Source organism: Chaetodon trifascialis, chromosome 5 (genome assembly GCF_039877785.1).
Source record: "Chaetodon trifascialis isolate fChaTrf1 chromosome 5, fChaTrf1.hap1, whole genome shotgun sequence".
In the NCBI taxonomy this organism is placed as follows: domain Eukaryota; kingdom Metazoa; phylum Chordata; class Actinopteri; order Chaetodontiformes; family Chaetodontidae; genus Chaetodon; species Chaetodon trifascialis.
In genome coordinates this window covers 12,857,551-12,876,804 of record NC_092060.1, presented here as the reverse complement: position 1 = coordinate 12,876,804, position 19,254 = coordinate 12,857,551, and the positions used below count along the sequence as shown (strand labels likewise).

At 41.3% G+C, this 19,254-nt stretch overlaps 2 protein-coding genes across 6 annotated transcripts; one reads left to right on the top strand and one right to left on the bottom strand.

The window, feature by feature from the left end:
- Positions 1-603: 603 nt before the first annotated feature.
- tnip1 (TNFAIP3 interacting protein 1) lies at positions 604-14,834 on the top strand. 5 transcript variants are annotated; one of them, XM_070961984.1, is made up of 18 exons: positions 604-664; positions 4,874-5,056; positions 5,514-5,657; positions 5,808-5,893; positions 6,082-6,141; positions 6,847-7,056; positions 8,028-8,122; positions 8,497-8,659; positions 8,892-8,984; positions 9,100-9,165; positions 10,565-10,696; positions 10,828-10,956; positions 11,043-11,180; positions 11,295-11,420; positions 11,534-11,617; positions 12,097-12,312; positions 12,579-12,663; positions 13,167-14,834. In XM_070961984.1, exons 2-18 carry the CDS (start codon positions 4,909-4,911, stop codon positions 13,244-13,246), a joined length of 2,055 nt encoding a protein of 684 aa, XP_070818085.1. In that variant the 5' UTR covers positions 604-664; positions 4,874-4,908; the 3' UTR covers positions 13,247-14,834. The 5 variants fall into 5 exon arrangements, with proteins under 5 accessions (XP_070818085.1, XP_070818087.1, XP_070818084.1 ...); XM_070961986.1 differs by lacking the exon at positions 604-664 and adding an exon at positions 3,705-3,807 and having other exon boundaries at positions 12,187-12,312; XM_070961983.1 differs by lacking the exon at positions 604-664 and adding an exon at positions 3,705-3,807.
- Positions 14,835-14,999: 165 nt separating this feature from the next.
- On the bottom strand, positions 15,000-18,805 carry gpx3 (glutathione peroxidase 3). Its single transcript, XM_070961988.1, has 5 exons — positions 18,650-18,805; positions 16,867-17,017; positions 16,666-16,783; positions 16,037-16,136; positions 15,000-15,516 (listed from the first exon to the last, which is right to left on the bottom strand). The coding sequence occupies exons 1-5, from the start codon at positions 18,737-18,739 to the stop codon at positions 15,295-15,297; spliced, it is 681 nt and encodes a 226-aa protein (XP_070818089.1). The 5' UTR covers positions 18,740-18,805; the 3' UTR covers positions 15,000-15,294.
- Positions 18,806-19,254: the final 449 nt, after the last annotated feature.

Sequence of the window (19,254 nt, the reverse complement as noted above, 5' to 3'; positions counted from 1 at the left end):
TCCATTTGATGATAATTATGAGAGATTAAGAGATTACTTCAATAGAACATTGTTAATATGAAGCCAATGTCAAAATATACACTGTTCTTGAATTTCCCTTTTGACAGCTGGGGAAGTTTGAACTGCGGTGTTGTTCAGAACATCTTGTACAGCATAAATTAAGTCGATTGTAGTTTACATATTTCAAAGCTGTCACATCCTCAAAGAGTTATGGGTGTTGCTTCAGCCTTTGACTTTTTTTTTTATCTGCAATCTCTAGGTTCATGGTGGCATCATGCAAACAAGCCACATATTGTGCTATATGTACAGGGCTGTGTATACAAGTAGTAGTATACATTAGAGGTCATTGGTCTTGAATGCGGCTCTTACAGTGTCATGTGTCATATTTCGGTTTTGGTGCAGTCATTTGTGTGCAGGGCTGTGTGCATGTTGCTTCTATACAGAGATTAGTTAAATGCATTCAGTGTTTCTTTCATGTGTTGTGATGTTCTGTAAAGGCAGGCCGCACAGTTGGACACACACTAGGTTCTGTTTAGGCTGAGTGTACAGTGTCAGGCCATTTTACTGGGTTATGGGAATTCCCCAAGTCTCACAGTGAAATTGCTTCCCCCCTATTCACCAGTTTCCTTAAAAAGTGCCTCTCCGACACAAGCTGAATGTGTGGGTGAGTTGTTGTTTATTTGTTTTAACATTTGAGGTGTAGTAACAGAACATATTAGATTTGTGTTTAGATTTGTAGCATTCCTTTTATTTTTTGTTCAGAGTCGACTCATTTTATGATATCACTGAAATGAGTGTTGTTGTCCTCTGTTTGGAACATTACAATTGAGCCAACATGTAACTTAATGACAAGATTTCTGCCTTATATGTCAGAAAAGATGCCACAGGCTCTGTAATTTTATAGTATGTTTTCTGTCTTAGCAGGAAAATGCTTTTTAATCTTAAGCAAATACTGGTGAATGTTGAACAGCATTTGAATATGTTATGTTTATTTTAAACCAGTTCTTCATTTCATTGTGATTTTTTAATCAGTACAACCTGCTAAATCCATGTCAAGGACAAAATAACGAGACTATGGAGACAAAAGTGGTGACAACAAAACAGAAAATGTAGTCTGAAAATAAGATTTACTCATTCTCACTGACTAGTGATACATAAGCCTGAGAAAAATGGACTTGATAATCTGTCACACCGGTTTCTTGGTCATAGTTAAAGTCTAAATTTGTGATTTTCAATTAAAACTGATATGAAGAGCCTGTTTAAAGTTAAAACTGAAACATATCTGGCAGGGCACATCTCAGCCAAGTTTTTTGCATAGCGATGACAAGGATGCCGCTGGTTTAAGGCCCAGAGAAGACAGCTGGAGTCACTAGTCAGTTAACAAAAGGACATTTTGTATTAAGCAGCACGGAGCTAATGACTATCAGCTGCTGATTTCTGCTTGAAGGAGATTGGAGACTGGACCGTCCTTGTGTCTCAGCAGGATGAGGGTACAGAATGCATACGCTGTACTTGTGACATTGTGAGCTTCAATTTGATATTTACCCCACTCACTCCTCTGTCTTTGTGCAATGAGCAAAATGTTTTAGAATAATTTAAAATAGTGGGTGGATGGAGAAAACAAACAATTTGTTACCCAGGAGGACTAAATGATGGGCGACATTTCCTGTATCCTCAGGCTTTTGTTTTTGTGCTGGCAGGCTCAGAGTCAGCAGCCTGTTTATTATTTCAGCACATCACTGCAGCTTGAGATGGAAACATTGTGCACCTATAATCAAGGACAAAGTGTTTGGTGGCAGGCACAGGGCTGAGGAAAAAACATCTGCGTGTGAACCGCATGTTTGCTGTTTCCTGTAGGCAGCTGAGGATTCTTTGGGGAACACATTCATGTATTCTCCCGGTGTTTTCTGGCCACTGAGGCACTGCTGGTCCGCATACTATATGGTTTAAAATGTTTTGTCGTTTTGCTGTTGTACATGGTTTTAATTGAACTGTGGTAGTAGTATGTCGTAAATTTCTGTTTTACTGTAACTTTTTAACTGTGGAGGGTGCTATTTAAGGAAGATCACAGTTTTCATACAGCTATAACTAACCTCTTTTCTCTGTTGCAGTAGTTTTAATATAGTGCTACCTCAGTATTACTGGTGAACCACCACCACCACTACCATCAGTGTGCACTTTTTATACATTACAGGAAGTAATTAGGGTGGTTTAAATATAGAAAAACAAAGGTATGACTGATTAATAGATCGTTCTCATAAATCACGTCATGTTTTGTGTAAAATCATTTGCAAACCGGGTATTTCCTGTGTTAACACAGCAAGATTAATGTTATGACCTCCAAGGATGATGCTCTGAAATCTGAAATCATTATTCAGTTTATTTATCTCAATCATCTTTGTGGATAAACAGATGTATGTTTTTACTTGTGACTCATATGAGACTTTTTGATGGTTCACTTAAGACTTTTTAGCCATTATAGAGTCTTAGAAACGTGTTATACTCTGTTGGGCTGACCAAGCACCTGTGTGTGGTACAGCCTAATTGCATGCAGTTGAAGTTAGACTGCATCAGAAGTACTTTATGCCACTAGTAAACCAAGGAATGGTCTTTGTAACTCCCTGAGGAAGAAATATGACCACAGATTACCTGATTTTAATTCCCACAAGATGTCACTATTGCTCCAAATTATTCATGTTTGGTCAGACAGCCTGCAATCAAGTTCAGACAAGACAATTTTTTCAAACATTAAAATTACTGTATGCCTTGGAGTGCTCCTCGGCACACACCTCTTAGTCTGAGTAACATAACATTTCTAACATGTTGTTAAAATAGCCCAAATTCCAGGTGATATTAACATAATCACAAATGGAGCTGAAATGATTAGTTGATTAATCAGTTAGTCAAATTGGTTTATTGTTTAAGTCATTTTTAAAGAAAAAATCTCAAGGAATCACAAATATGAATATTAAGTGTAGACTATTGATCTGTATCGTGGAATACTTGTTGGACTTCAGCTTTTTTAAACCATTCTGTGTATCTACATTCTATAGACCGAAAAATGTCAGATTAATCAGAAATAAAAACAACCATTTGCTATATAGTCTTAATCACAACATGAACTTGATATTATATATTAGCTCTCAGATAAAATATTTCTTTTTAACTAATAGTGTGGACTTAAAAAGCTCAGTGTAACTTGATCTAGGTCTTCTTGCCCTCCTAGTTCTGAGGAAATATGTGATGCAATCACAGAAACCCCCATTAACCCCTTCTCTCAAATTATCAATGAAGAAAAAGTCATTCAGTGAAAATGGTCGGGTTTGTCCCTGCACTGTGAGGGATGGGTTTCAACAGGTAAAAAATGAGATCAAGACGTTTTTTAATTAAAATAATTAGGCCTACGGTTCAAAAGAAAATCAGGCTGCTTTTGATAATCCGTTTTACTCACCCCAGTGTCATATGAGCCTTTTTTTTTTTTTTTTTTTTCCCTGAATATGGATATTCAAATAAACGTTTAATCGTGAATCATGTGAAGAGGCTTGATCATTTCGGTAAAATCTTTCCCACGAATAATAATAAATCATACGCAAAGCATTTAGCGCCAGTGTTTACATTACGGTCAGCGGCTCCTGTTGGTGCCCCATTGACAGAGCGCTCTGGCCTGATTGGTCCGCCGGCCTGTCAATCATCCTGTTTACATAAAACGTTGCGAGGTGGAATTTCCCAGGTTACAGCACAGACCAGTAGACCACTTCCGCAATAGATGTCTGGGCTGAGAGACGAGAGGCCACTGCGAGCTGAAAGGTATCCAGACAAAAGACACCTCTTTGTTCTTTGATTTGTCGTTTAACTCCGCTTTCCGACTGGTTTACTGCATCGATAAAACTATCTGTAGTGGCTAAAAAACAGGAGCTAGCGGTTTCCTGTCCCGCACTGTCATCTAGTGTTAGCTAGCCGACAGCTAACGAGGATGTTGCTAGCAATTTGCATGACAACAGCGAAAACTAATATTAGCCTTCTTCAGCCAATCAAGGTAGTTATCATTAGCTAGATTGTACTGTATTTGACTCTCGTCTATTGGGTTAATATGTGTTAGCAGGATTCACGTCTCATTTAGTATTTTTTTCCTCTGCTTTTGTCCTTTTTTTTCCCTCGGATATGAACCTTGTAGTTGTCATATTTTGCCATCACAAATGTTAGCACATTCTTGCCATATGTTTCACTCTGGCAGGGTGGCATTATGGTGGAACCGTTGCTGCTTTCGTCCTTTCAGAGCTGTCCGTGGATCTTTATTTTCTTCACAGGGCTTCACCGATAGTGTACACTCGTCCTGTTTTAAACCATAAAGGGAGAGAGGGATGGAAAAGGCTCTTCTAGTTGGGTAACCCACAGTAGCATGTCTGAGTGGGTGGTATTTATTTCATCAGCAATCAAGAAATAACAGGAAAACCTTTTTATTTTTGAGTGGTTGTAATTTTGCTATAATGTAAGTTGTGGTTCAAAGAGATTTCTAGATGATGTTGAAGTTGTATATCCAGCCAGCGTTTCTGTTCATCTGTTGCATGAATGCTTGGGTGTGGACATCTGATGGTCCTTGTTCTTATACTCTTCCTTATAGTTTCAAAGCTATGAACAATATACTTTTGACTTTCAACGTGACTATTTTCTGTAATTGTTTCTCTAGTTGCTTTTCTTATTGCAAAGGGTGGAGGACCATTATAAGCACAAGTTCTCAGTCCTGTATGATTAAAGGCTTTACTATCAGCACTTTTTGTTGTCTGTAAAGGTCAGTTACTCCACTGAGTAGTTTCCGGTACTTTATGTGTTTACAGATGAGTTGAAAATAACAGTTTGTGTCTTCCTTCCACAGTACAGAAGACCATGTCTAGTAAGTGAGCCACGGCGATGGAAGGGAAAGGCCCATACCGCATCTATGATCCAGGTGGGAGTGAGGTCAAGGCCAGGGAGGAGGCTGGAGGGGGAAGCAGCTATCGACAGCTACTGGAGGAAAACAGCATACTGAGGGAGCGGATGAAAGGACTTAAGAGTTTAGGTAGGTCCTGAAGACAGAGTGGTTACCTCCAGGCAATGGATGGAGGGCTAATGCCAGCTGCTCTTTGGCATTATGTGTCTGTTGTGAGCCAGAACACCTGAGTAATTTATTTTTCAAGTTTAGCATATATATGTAAGAACATTAATTTCTTTAGTGTAGTTTGTAGAAATTTCTAGAAGAAAAGTTCAGTCCACATATAGAAATGCAGGAGGAAAATTATTGTGCAGCAAATGAGGTGGGATGTAGTAAAACCTGATCATCTTCATTGCTAGTTTGATGAGAGGCTTGCAAGCAAGTGATGTAAATGACCTGATTGCTCCTTTTGTGACTCACCAAACGAGTACTGCTTGCACAAAATATCTCACTGAGCTTCCATCACATTCTGTTTGACTGCTCATGATGATAGATGTAGCCTTAGCAGTGTCAGACAGAGACAAGATCTCTCCGAAACACGCAGGTGATTTGCTGGAAGAGTCTCAGTCAGAGGCGTCGAGGCTTCGGCAGCGAGTGGAGGAGCTTGTGAGAGACAACGAGGCCCTCAAGTCCTCCAGCTTCGCAGCCAGTCTGTGTATGGGAGGGCCCATTCAGACGGAGACGCAAAGTAGGTCTCACAGACTTGATCATGAATTTAACTTTGTAGACATATTTTTATTTGTTGATTATTACTCCGGACGTTATGGTAACCATATGGCATGTTATTCCACTTTACTGAAACTTTTAGTAACCTTGATATTGGTACGGCTTATTTCAGGTAAACCCTGTTTACACCCCACTGCAGAGCAGAAGGAGGAGCAAACAAGCTGTGTAGGGAAAACCCTACAGCCTGAGAAGCCTAACGTAAGTAATCTGTCATGGCAGAAACAACTTGTAATTAACATCAGGTCCGGATATTATGAGGTCCTGGACTGACATTTGGCAGCTCTCAACAGGAGGATGTTTACTTCATTCATGTTTGAGTTTATTGACGTAATTGCAGTACGGACACTGCATGTACGATGCTGCTACTTACTTTTTGGTCTTTACAGGAGACCTCATCAGAGTTTCAGGTCGTGAATATCGATGGGAAGACTACAGATGCCTTGACTGTACGTACAACACTTTTTGAGATACAGAGATGAATAATTTTCCAAGGAAAGTGACACAGGCACTCAAAATTTGGTCATTTCAAAGAATCTTTACTGCTCTGATGCTGACTCCCAAAAGAAAGTATTTTGTATAATTAATTTAGGCTCAATTCAACCTTTCCTCTTTACAGCTATTTCCTCAATATTAGGAACTTATCCTTGGTGTGGTGATTCACCACCAAACTCAATACTGGTAGCTCCAGTGTGAGTCAGTGAGGGGAAAGTCCAGGATTATTACTGGCTAGAAATGCACAGCTGATTCATTCGCACACTACATCCTTGGGGATGTGATAATAGGACACTGTGCCGGAATATTTCAGTCACACATGTCAAAACTAATGGTATTGACTAGCCAGTCACATATTGTAAAATTCTGTAACCAGTGTTGGCACAATTTCCTCACCTGATCAGAATAGTTAAGGTAAAAGTATTAACACAGCTATTGTGGTCTGTGTGACCTAAATTTAAATCCAACAGGCCAAACTGGTTCAACTCCTCAGACAAGTCAGCTGCTGCTTTTCACAGAAATAGCGCACGATGACTCGTCCAGCATGTTGAACTTTCAGTCTTGTGCTGGTTGACATACATCTGTAATTGTTAGATTGCATGCTGAGTCAGCTTGAGAGGAAGGACTGACTGACTCTTCACCTGTGTGGGTATCTCCAGACGGGGTCTGTGACGGGAGTAATCCCCCTCCTGCCTCAGGAGAACATCGAGCTAGCGAGCCAGCTGAAGAGACTGGAGAGCTCCTTCAGCATATTCGCTGAGGAGTCCAACCCGAACCAGCTGTTAGCTCACCTCGGCCGAATGGCTGTGGAGTTTCACCATCTTTCCTCCAAGGTCCAAAAGAATGAACAGAGGACCTCCCTCCTACAGGTATGTGACACAATTTAATGACAAAAGTAAAAAGAAGAAATGTTAAAGCTCCACTAGATTTAACCTGTTTCTCCAAGGTGGCTTTACAGGCACCTAAGAGTTTAATTTAATTAGCATTATGCAGTGGAAACAAATGTGTTCAGGGAAAGATTCATTTAATGTGATTTTTAAATGTCATGAATTAACTGTTGACCAGTCTCAGGCAGTCTTATATCAAATGCTGCAGATAATTGAAGGGATAATTTTATAGTAAAATGTCCAGAGTTCATTGTTTGTAATGTGACGCTATCTGTAAGAAGTTCTATTCTTTTCTGACAAATGTTGTCTCACCACTGCAACAGTAGTTGTGGTGTCTCACGCAGCTGTCCATATGAGCTGGGCACATAAACAACAACAACAACTACTGCTGCAGGCACACAGCACCAGCTAACACATTGTAATTTTAACTGTAATTACTTTATCGCTTCATTGTCAGCACATTTCTAAGTAATGTTACAAATTACGTTACAATAAATTTTACATAGAGGAGGTTGTCTGTCTGTAGGTGGAACCAGTGGTACTTCTGAAACACATTACAGCCTCATTTTTAATCCACATAAGTAAAGCAGTATTTGCAGCGACTTTCATTCTTCATGTTTTCATTTTTTAAGGCTCTTTCTTATATTTTTTCTTTTCAAAAAAGTCACGGTTGTTAGTTTATGGACTGAAAATGTGAAATATAGGAGCATTTGTCAGAAAAACATCAAACATCAACAGTCATTTTGTGCCATAGAGGTGGGAAGTATTTCCACACGAGTCTATACACAGTCATACACATGTACAGCGCTCCGAAATAATTTTCACCATCTTGTTAAAGGCAGTTGCTTCTGGCTCTGTGTGGGCATACAGATGTAACCAAAAAAAAAAGAAAAAAAAAGTTACTGTCATTACGCAGAATGATGCAAAAATGTTGTGATAATTGTGTTTTCCAGACTCTCTGTGAGCAGCTCAGGCAGGAGAACAATGAGCTTCGAAAGAAAATGGAAGAGGATCATCACATCAGGAATCGAGACTTGGAACAGCTGAGGTAATGTTTTTTTTTTCTGGGCTTTGTGTCGCTTTGCTGTAGCAGAAACATGATATTATATTCCTAAACTTTCTTTTTAAAACTGTGGGACAATTTTTTTTCTCATGACCTTTGAATGTAGAGTGAGTCAGTCTCCCATTACTGTTTTGATGACCCCACACAGTTTTTGCTTTGCCAAGGATGCTGACAGTTGACCATGCTTTCGCTTTTGATGGGGGGGATTATTCCTCTGCTTTCTGTTGGCGTCACTGCTACCAGCGGGTTATTGTAGGGCCTTCCCAAAGGACATCCTGAAGCTGTACCAAACTTCAACAAACTCTGGAGGGGACCGTGCTCACAAACGCTATCATTTTCATTTTGTTGCTGATTTTCAGGCAGGAGAATCAGAAACTTAAGGAGCTGGTCACAGGAGGAGCAGCAGCAATGGGATCACCGGCAGCGCCATCTGACACCGAAGCCGCGGAGGCCAAAGAGGAGCCCGCGAAGGAGGAATCAGCCGCTGTTAGGCCGAAGATGGAGGCCACCACACCGCAGAAGGTAGTTACAATGAAATGACACAGCAAATTCTTTTTTCCTTCTGTGCAGACACACTTTGCTTGATGTAAATAAATCTGTCCCATTTACATACTCAGTGTTTTTTTATGCGAAACTTTATTTTTTCCTTTCAGGTTTACATTGAATAAAAGCGTTTTCTCAATGAATGTGTCACTTAAAAGGTTCGAGTGATGGAGGAATGTAGTGGATTTAGGAGTGTTTTGTGTGCCCCCAGAGTGGAAAAGCTTCAGAGAAAACCCCAACTAAACCGTGTGATGTAGAGGTGTATGAAAAGAAGATCAAGCTTTTGGAGAAGCAGAGAAAGGATGTGAGTCTTTTTTGCTCTTACTGCTCATCCTCTTTTGCCATAGGGGAAAGTCTCTGTGTATTTTGTTTCCTATATGTTCAGTGTCATTTGTTTCACTTTCTGGCACTGCTTACAGGTACTGGAGGTGAACAAGCAGTGGGACATTCAGTGGAACTCCATGAAGTCACAGTTTGAACAGAAGGTACAGTAATGACTTTACAGCTGTTATGGAGGGTGTGGGAAGACATCGCCGCATCCTCGACTGATGTAGGAGAACCAATACCCAATTCTCTCCGAATTCCTTTGAAAAATGTTTTCTTTTTTGCCATTTCAGAGCTCACTCGTCAAAGGTTGAACACATCTGTTTAGCTCGATGAGATCGCATCAGTTTAATGCAGTTATATTCGTGTCTCCTTTTTATTTGTTTTATTTTCACTTTGGCCTGTCTTCTTCCACACGCTGAGGTTCTTTTAGATTCATAGCAAAGCACTTCTAGATTGTACAGGAATGCATCTGCATGTACAGTACAAAAAGTATATGGCTTATTTATGCTGCAATATCCACAAAACTCCTTTTTCTTTATAAATAATGTCTGTGCTTAGAATAGACAGTTCTTTATGTGTTGCCCCAGGTTCAAAATGAACTCTGTTCAGCTGTGTCCTCCACTGTTCTCAATTCAGCCTCATTTATTTCACAAAGTACTGCTGTTACTGTTACCAAGAGTAATACATTTTCAAAATGATAGATGAATGTAGTTTCAAATTTGCTGAACAGTGATAAACCAGACCTTAAACTAGGTGAACATTGCTGAACACTATACACATAGAAAATGGCAACAAAAAAAAGAAAAAAGAAAGAAAGAAAGTATGTTGCATTATGCCAGTAGAGTAATCACAAACAGGTAACAAGGATTTTGTAATTTAGAAATATCTTTAAGGAACGCAGGACTGTGACGTTTGTGTGCATCAGTTGGCAGTGAAGCAGCTGTGTGTGTGTGTGCGTGCGTGTGTTTTCGATATGCTTGTCCAGTGGAAAAGGTGCAATCTTGCAATAGCTCGCTATCTGAGCGCACACTTACCACAAGGCTTGTCACACCTCACAAAGAATTCCCCTCACCTCTCTGGTACCCGCTGACTTCCTGCTGTGGTGCAGTCAGAGGGCAGCAGAAACACACATATGTACACACTCTCACACTCATACACACACACCTACGCTTCGGTACACCCACAGTCATGAACAAACCTAGATTCACACTTTGTTGAGACAGGGACACCATGCAACCTTGGGTTTAGACCGCAGAACCCTAGATATATCCATTTGCGTCACTAGGTTCGTTCATATTTTACACAAAAACAGATCTACGTGTGTTTGCAAATGTGTCATTGTTGCTGCGCCTCTGTTTCTAATTTGATTACACAAATTTCTACCACGTCTCTAAGGCTGCACCCCAACACATGCAGCAGCTGATGTTCGTCTTTACCAGAGCTGTTACCACCGAATCACAGATTTTTTTTTTTTTTTTTTTTATTTTGGTTTGTTTATGAGAATTGTACCTCACAGCTGTTATTAGACTCAGCTAAATGGTTCACATTGTTCCTCAGATCACAGACCTCAGACAACGGCTGGCTGAGTCCCAGAAAACTGTGCTTGAGCTGGAGGCAGAACGAGAGCAGAGGCAGCGCGACTACGACAAGAAGCTTCTGCTGGCCAAGTCCAAGATTGAAAATGTACAGGTGAGAATACAGAGACAGCAAGCTCTGGTGATGTCTGTCTAACAAAACCAGAACAAAGCAAAAAAAAGAAAAAGATGTTTCAGGATACATTAAGAATGGTGTTTTCAGTATTTTGGGTGTGTATGTTTCAGGGGGAGAAGGAGTGCCTCAACTCTGAGACCACTGAGTTAAAGCAGAAGATTCGCTACCTGCAGGATCAGCTGCTGCCCCTCAGCAAACAGAGGGAGTACCAGGAGAAGGAGATCCAACGCCTCAACAGGGTGAGTGTGGAACAGATGCAGAAAGAGGGAGAGGAAGAGTGGAAACATTTCCTTCTATGTGAGACTTAGACTTTGTCTTACTTCAGGCTTTGGAGGAAGCCTTAAACCTGCATTCCCCGTCATCCTCCCAACAACCGCCACCTGGCCAGGGTAACTTTGCCGATGCAGCCAATAACCTGAAGAAGCAGGAACTGCTCACTCAAATCGCCGTACTAAAGGAGCAGGTCAGAAATGCAGCAAAATATAAACACACACACACACACACACACACACACACACACACACACAGAGTTCTGTGGCAGTTATACATGCTTTTCCTCAACTGTGTTGCAATTCAGGTGAAGATCTTTGAAGAAGACTTCAGGAAAGAGAGGAGTGACAGGGAGCGAATGAATGAGGAAAAAGAGGACTTGAGGCGGCAAGTTGAGAGACTCCAGGGTCAGATTACCAATTTGACAAATCAGGTAAGATCTATGTTTTCCAGCATATGAGAGGCATGGTTAGGAAAGTTTCAGTTTTATTGAATAACAGCCATAACTGAACTTCTCTCTAATTTGTGTGTGTGTTTGTGGTTCAGCTTCATCAGGCACAGAACGAGTGTCAGAGGGAGCGTACAGAGAGATGTAAGCTGGAAAGACTGCAGATGCAGCATCACAAACAGGTACTGGCTGCAGCCGAGGTCTGAGCCCCGTAGTGCTGCAGACATGTTGAAAATTTGAAATGAAACAGTGCCGTCAGCCTGGATGTTTGGTCATTTTCCCGTGTACATTTAATCAGGGCCAAGACGTGCTAAAAATTGCTCTCCAAGCCTTTGGGATGCATCATGCAATAGGATAGGAGTTGTGGTAAACCTTGCAGACTAGCGCCCCCTGGTGACTGAGTGCAGCCTCATGTCGATGTTTACTGTAATAAGTTCACACTGGACAAATCGATACTCCAGGACAAGAGCCTCACTCCGGCTAGGTTGTTTGTCAGTGCATTCGGGATCAACAGATGGACCGTTTACACTCCTCAGTGGCAGGCAGCTGCAGGGGGTTGAAGGTCAGCAGCGGCCCATGCCATGACAGGGCCGCTGCGCTCGCTGAGAGTAGCAGCCGTGCACTGATTGGGGATCACGTGTGTACTTGTGATCCCTCGTAGGGGCAGCAGCAGGAAAGACGTACCTCAGACCCCACGTCAGGCTCAGTGAACGGCCCGCTGAGCCCTCCCTACTGTGGTCCCTTTGTGCAGGTGGGACCGCAGGGCCTTGAGGGCTGGCCCATACACTTCCCTCCCCGGATGCCCAATGCAGCAGGCGCCACAGCCGCAGCCGCCGCAGCACCGCCCCCTGTACGAGACTTCCAGCCTGTTACCCCGGTAAGGGTCCTCTAAGGCCCCTCTGTCTCTGTCTCTGGAGTGGCTCTGGGTCACTGAGGAAACAAGGCTCTTCTTTCTCTTATCTCTACTCCCCTTCTCTTCTGGGAGGAACAAGCTGATTTAATTAGCTCTAAATGTAGCTCAACCTATCCCCGCTTACATTCAATAATGATTGTTAGGTTCAGGCAAAGACTTGTGGGCTGCTGGCTGTGATGAGTGAGTGTAATTAGTGATTTGAACTAAGATGGTGCCATCTCTTTGGTCAGGGTTTTCCTTGGCAGTCGTCATTCCCGCAGCCCAGAGGGGCCAGAGCAGTAGGAGAGAGTTCAAGACCACCACCAGAGAATGCAGGTGTGGTACAATATTTTATTCTTCTAGTTTGTTATGAATCACATTTTTTGTATACTTGTTTTATTGAAGAAAGGATTAGGATCTGTATTTTTCCTTATTGTCAACAAAATATCATCAAAAGAGCAACACTTTTTGATTTCCCCACACAATGTTCATGGTTAAGAAGGAGCGTCACCCAGTATGGTGTGGCTCCATTATGTGACTTTAATAGTTCCTGAACAACAATGGAGCTCTATGACACAGAGGAATAAGATACATCAGGCTCTGGCTACACATACATTTTTTAGTAGGAATCATTCATAGTTTCATGTTTTTTGTCTTTTCATGAGATTTGTTGACCGGGAAAAATACAGAACATTGCCGGCATCAACCTTTCATGAGGAGCATCACAGGTCCCACACAATGGCTGAATGTTTGCTGTATTCAGTTTGGATGAATAATCTGCTGCAGCAAAGTTTGTGACTGTGAAAATAATGCATTCATGGTCCTTTGTGTGCCTGTAGATCAATCCGCAGCAGCTGCCGCAGCAGGAGCAGGGTTTGGGAAAAGGGAGCGACAGAACATTGACCCTGGAAAGCACTAAAGCATCACCGTACCCACCTAACGGAGTCTGGGTAGTAGCATGAAATCAGTTTGTTTTTGAGTTGACAAGGTGTGATTTGATCTATAATTTTCCTACTGAACTGTAGATATCCTATTGTAATGTTGTTTATACTTGCGTTTTATAAGGCTATTTGTGAAACACTTCGCTATTCTGAATATATACATGAAATATTATTTAGATTTTTTTATCAGGAACTGAAGTCATTTGTTAATTAGGTTGGAATAATTAACACTGTTATTTTTTTTTTTTTCTGGAAAATATACCCACGTGATTGTCTCCCTGCAAATATGTAACAACGTGACACTTTGTTACTTGTAGGGTTACAGGAAGCCATTCCCCAATAAGACTAAGACTACATATACTCATTCCAACAATGAATGATAATATACATACATTGAATCATAGAATTTACAATGTGAATGTTAACTGATTTATGAAGATTTCTTCAGTACCATCGATGTTATAGACCTGTCCCATATGTGTAACTGTTCAAAAGTGGTTGTTGAAATACAAAAATTTTGGAAAATGAATTTTGATGGTATCATACCAAAAACATGATTGTGATTATTGATAATTTATTTATAACCTGCTGTTTTGATAGTTGCATTGACTAAGTGTAAATCATTGTCTTTAGTAATGCTGTTCTTTCTATGTTGTTAGTGTAATCCCAATATATTGTAGCTATTGACATTGTATGTTTGTATCATACACAATGCACAGTACATACACAACCTTTTTTTTCCCCATGATGATGGACCTAATCTCATTAAACACAACACTTCTACTTGACCACAACTGATTTGACCACTCATTCCGATATTCATAGTCATCTTACTGCATCCTGTACTTTTGCCCCCAGTTTAGCCCCAACATACAGTTACAACAACTAAACCTTCAGGCAAAAGTGATAACAGTCTTCCTCTTCATCCTGTTATTTCATGTCAACTTCTTGAGTTGTAATCAGTGCAACTGTTTACACAAAGTACTGTGAACTGAAACATTCAAATTCTGCTAAAGCAACAGAGAGAGGAAGATTTTTATCAGTATGTTTAGGCCCAGTGTCACAGCCACTTTTCAGAGGATAAACCTCTGCCAGGACGTCTGGCTTTGCTCTCTGTCCCACTTCAACAACCAATCCACGCCGTGCCGACTGACCTGTGAACTGCTGTAACACACAGTCAGTGCCCCGGGAACAGACACAGGATCCACACCTCCAGATCATGTGCATTACCATTTTAAAGGCAGGTCCGGTCTCAAAAATCAAGCCACTGTTTCAGCCTAAAACCCATGCAAATTTCCTTAGTGCAGAGTGTATATCAGGTTGTCAGATGAAGGGCTTCAAAATGTGTGCAGATGAATTTGACAAGGCTCCATTTAATCAAACAATGGGAACAAAATCCTGTTGGGTGAGAACTGAATTGGTGGAATTGCACTTTGAAAGGTACGCTATAATTACTGGCAGTTGTATTTTCTTGGTTTGTAGCCTTTTTTTTTTTTTTTGCAGTAGGCAAAAGCACATGTGAGACTTTTTGTATCTGACTGGCTTAATAAATCTATTCTAAATGTCTATTAGCATCCCACCCTGCTTATTCATATTTTGTCCATTTTTATTGCAGGTTAGAAATGTAAGGGGGCCAGAAATGTGCCACGCCAAGTTCACCTTTCCATGACATTGCTTGACATCCACAGTGCTGACAGTCACTTCTCATAAAGAAAGGTCTGCACACCAGTGTGTTCTCCATGATTTATTCGAAGTAATTAACATTTAGGCTGTAATGACTAACAGGTCCTGGGATGAGAAGATGACATGATGCTGTGAGATTGCAGGGCAGCCTGAATGCACTGAAGAGCTGGCCTGAACCGCATACTCCGAAGAGGCACCACAGAGTTCCTGTTTTCAAGCCTCCTCTTCATTCAGCATGCCATCTTCATCGATCAGAAACTGTTAACATTACTTTCTATTTTACATTCTACCATAGCATCTTGTAGTATAGTTACTTCACTAGATGGACAATGACGAATGAGATCTAATTAAAAATATCCTGTGTGTACAGGTTGAGCAGGTATCTGCGAATGTTAGCCCGGACCTCAGAAATGTTGATACTGGGGTGCCACCTCATCACCGGCTTCCCGTCTGGTCCCACCAGAAACTTTTCAAAGTTCCACTTGATGTCGCTGATCTTCAGAGGCTCCCAGAACAGTCTATTTGAGGGGTTGCCGAAGTTGTCTCCTACTGGAGGGCAGGAGTTCTGCATGACAGAAAGGACAACTGACCATTGAAAACAGTACAAAGACAATATATTTAATGTTTGAGCTCGTCATCTTCATGGTAAAAATATGCTTATTCTGAATTTGATGCAGCAGCTTGTTTCAGATGAGTTGGGCCAGGAGCAACTAAAGACTGGGAAAGATGTGGAATGCTCCAAAAACACCTGTTTGGAACATTCCACAGGTAAACCGGTTCATTGGTAACAGGTGATAGTGTCATGGTTGGGTATGAAAGGGGCATCCTGGAAAGGCTCAGTCGTTCACAAGAAGGATGGAGCGAGGTTCACCACTTTGTGAACACATGATTGTATAAAGGATACATGGGCTCAGGAACACTTTGTAAAGCCGTTGTCAGTAAACAGTTTGTTTGCAAGTGATTGCATTCTGTTTTTATTTACATTTCACACAGCAATCCAAATGTTTCGTAATCAGGTTTGCACTACAAAAAACAGGCTACCCCGATTAACGTACAGTACAAATGAAATCACACATTTAACGCACCTTGAGGAAAGTGAAAACCTCTTGTTCGTCTTTTCCATTCACATCACCTTTCTCAAACAGCGGGAAGTTTGGAACGAATCCATTGCCTGGTCTGACATGCCTGGAATCCAGAAAGAGGGCAGCTTATCATTGGACGTGCCTCTGAGCACTCTGTGACTTGGCAGCCGCCCGAGATTCACAACAAGCTGAGTAAGACCATGCAGTCTACTGCAGTGACTTTGCTGTGAATATAAGACAGAACCTGAGACATTATTTCTATGCGTGTGAGAGAGGCCTCGGACAGAAACTCATCTTACTGCCAAAGGATGCTTTCCTTGATTAAATGAAGCTTTGTTGATCGACAGGATTTACCAATAATGCAAATTCCTCTCCACATCTAGCTTTGAAGGTTCTTATGTTACAGAACATTACAATATACGCGGTCTTGTGGGAAGCTTGTGACTCAAGTTTAGGTAATTTCCAAATCCTCTACAGGCTGGAAAAAAATCCAAGCTCTTGTGCTTCTACTATAACACAGGAGGAAGAAGGTTTTTACCAAACCGACTTTGACTGAACTCTTTGGCTTTCATTCAGCGAGCTATGGCTGCTGACCTGATATTGACTTGCACTGAAAGAGAAACATTTCTCACTTCAACCCTGGAAGAATTTCATGCGCTTGCCCTGGTTCCTGTTTCCCAAACTGGTTGCAGGGAAAGCCGAGAATGGTGAGTCCAAGAGGTTTCATCTCCTCATGTAGTGCATTCAGGTCTGATGATAGAAAAGAAGAAGTTTAATGACTTCAGGTGAAGGAGCTTGTTTAAAAATAGAGATGCCTGGGTGCAGTTTCTTACCCAAATACTGTAAGGTGTATCCTCAGTATGTGGCTACATTGATGAAGAGGACACTCTTGCCTGCGTAGTCACTGAAGTTCACAGTGTGACTGCCATTCAGAGTCTTTGCCTTGTATTTGTAAATGGTGCCGTCTGTGGATGAGTCACATTGCTGGGACACAGACACAGGTCAAAGCAGGTTATTTGTTTAAACTAGCCAGCACAATCAACAGTATTTCTTTAGTGTAGTATTTTTTACCTTAAGGAAGGCAAAACAACAATATATATATATATACATACACACCCTTGTCCTGCAGGACATGATATGGCACATCCGTTGTTTGCTTAATATTTGCATTTTCTACAACACCCATTCTGTAGCCAGCTGTAAGCTTTGACCTTTCTCACTTATATGCAAATATTTGATTTCGGGTGGTGTGCCTACTCCTTTTAATGATTTGTTCCATCCGTCATTTTCTTGGAAGTTAAAAAACAACTAAACATTAGTCCCAAACTACTTTGTTGCTTGGACATTGCTGCTCCGAGTCATTTTTCCTGGTAAAAACATTTTCCCATGTGAAGCTGTGCTGCTTTTCTTTGTCTTACATACCAGTGAACTGAATATCTTTGGGTTTTGAAGCAGTAACTAGACTTAATGAGACATCTGAAAGTCTCATTTTTGATTCTGGACATTTGTGACTGTGTGTTTGGGTTAAATCAATGATGAAAACAGTTGTAAGTAATTGCAGATGCAGCCCTCCATGAGCCTCAGACATATTTAATATGAGGAAATATGCTACTTGAGATCATATCCTTGCTGACTGAGAGTTAATTATCCAGAGTTTTCAGAAACATTTTTCATTTTACTGGACTGAGAGGTGTTGAAAATACTCTGCAGATTAACCAAATATTGAAATTTAATGTCTCTGCAGGCTGTTTCCAAAACAAACATCAGGAGCTTATCTACCAAATGGATCCCAAAGTTTTAACCATAAAAGGGACAGCTGCAACACTTTCACCACTCTTCCTCCTATACGTTCATTGTTGATACACGAGGAACACTACTGACTACTGTAAGCGTGCACCACAAAGCACAAGCCCAGTGTCAACAGAGCTGCAGAACGTTGCTCTCATTCATTCAGAGGCACTTAGGTTTAATTTAAACTCGCAGCCTGAGGTGCAGCCTCAGTTAATTTTTACTCAGTGAGAAATAATGACCATTATGTGTTGCAGATTTAAATCTTAAAAACCAGATTGTTTCATGCGTTGCTAAGACTGCAGCTCTAAGTGTTTGTAACTGCCATAAAATGTGCTAATAACAGGTGCCTGTTCATCTGTAGGAGCCTCCCCTAATCCTTATGTGTGAGCACCTATATGATCAGAGAGGCCTGGTGATGAGCACTCCTAATGAAAGAACATGGGCAGAGGACAGGTGGTGAAAGTTTTCAGGTGCAGAGAAACTGTCAGCTGGAACATTCTAGTACACTGAGGGGGGGAAAAAAAATAAAAAGCTGGCACAAGTTAAAACTGACTAATGAGAGATCACGTGCTGCAATTACTATCGCCCTGCTCCCTGTGGAGAAGTACGATTATGATTTAGTGTTTTTACATGATTATCTAGCATCTGTTTTGGACATTTAAGTCAAATCAAATACAAAAAAAGTGAGGCCTGCGTACAGGTTACAAACACCTACTCTGTAGGTTACATCACATCTATAAACAAGCTGTGAGGTCGGTCGATCTGTCTCATTTATCGATCTGCGCTCAGACTATCACTGTGCTTTGTGTGGGTGTCAACAGGTACCTGAGTGAATAAGGCTCCGGAGCAGGGGCGCAGCAGACCGAGCAGCAGCAGCGGGAAGAGGGGCCACATCATGCCGTCCGTCCCCGACATGGTGACCGTTCACTGTGGATGTCTCTCCGCTTCTCCCTTAGGATGACTTAACTGCTGTGGCAGGGGGCGGAGGGGCGCACAGCTGGCTGAGACGACGCCCTCTGCTGACGTAACCGCGTACATAAAGAATGGATGATTGAATACGCTGATCAGATGGAAAGTTTGTCATAGCTTTTCCTCAGGAGTTTAGCAATGGCATTATTTTTATATGATGATTCAGGTAGAATTAAGTAGATAATGCCCCCCTTTACTTTGCCTAATTGAGACAGCCTGCAAAAAATAAAGCAAACAGTTGATTAGGTCTGTGTGTGTGTCACTCTGAGCAGCCTGCTGCTTAACCTTCTGTGAACATCCATAAACAGCATCCAATGAGACAGGAGGGAAACTTATGTAAGAAATTAAAGAATGATTAATTATTGCCCTGACAAGTTGAATTTGGCTAAATCTTACTGACCACAAAGCGCAGCATCAGCTTTCCCAAAAACAGGGGGGACACTGTTGGTTTAATTTTTATT

Bases quoted from the DNA above. Each gene is read 5' to 3' on its own strand.
- tnip1 (XM_070961984.1), top strand. From the start codon at position 4,909: ATGGAAGGGAAAGGCCCATACCGCATCTATGATCCAGGTGGGAGTGAG. The intron at 11,618-12,096 runs GTACTGGCTGCA...GATCCCTCGTAG, and splicing joins AGATGCAGCATCACAAACAG to GGGCAGCAGCAGGAAAGACG. The intron at 12,664-13,166 runs GTGTGGTACAAT...GTGTGCCTGTAG, and splicing joins ACCACCACCAGAGAATGCAG to ATCAATCCGCAGCAGCTGCC.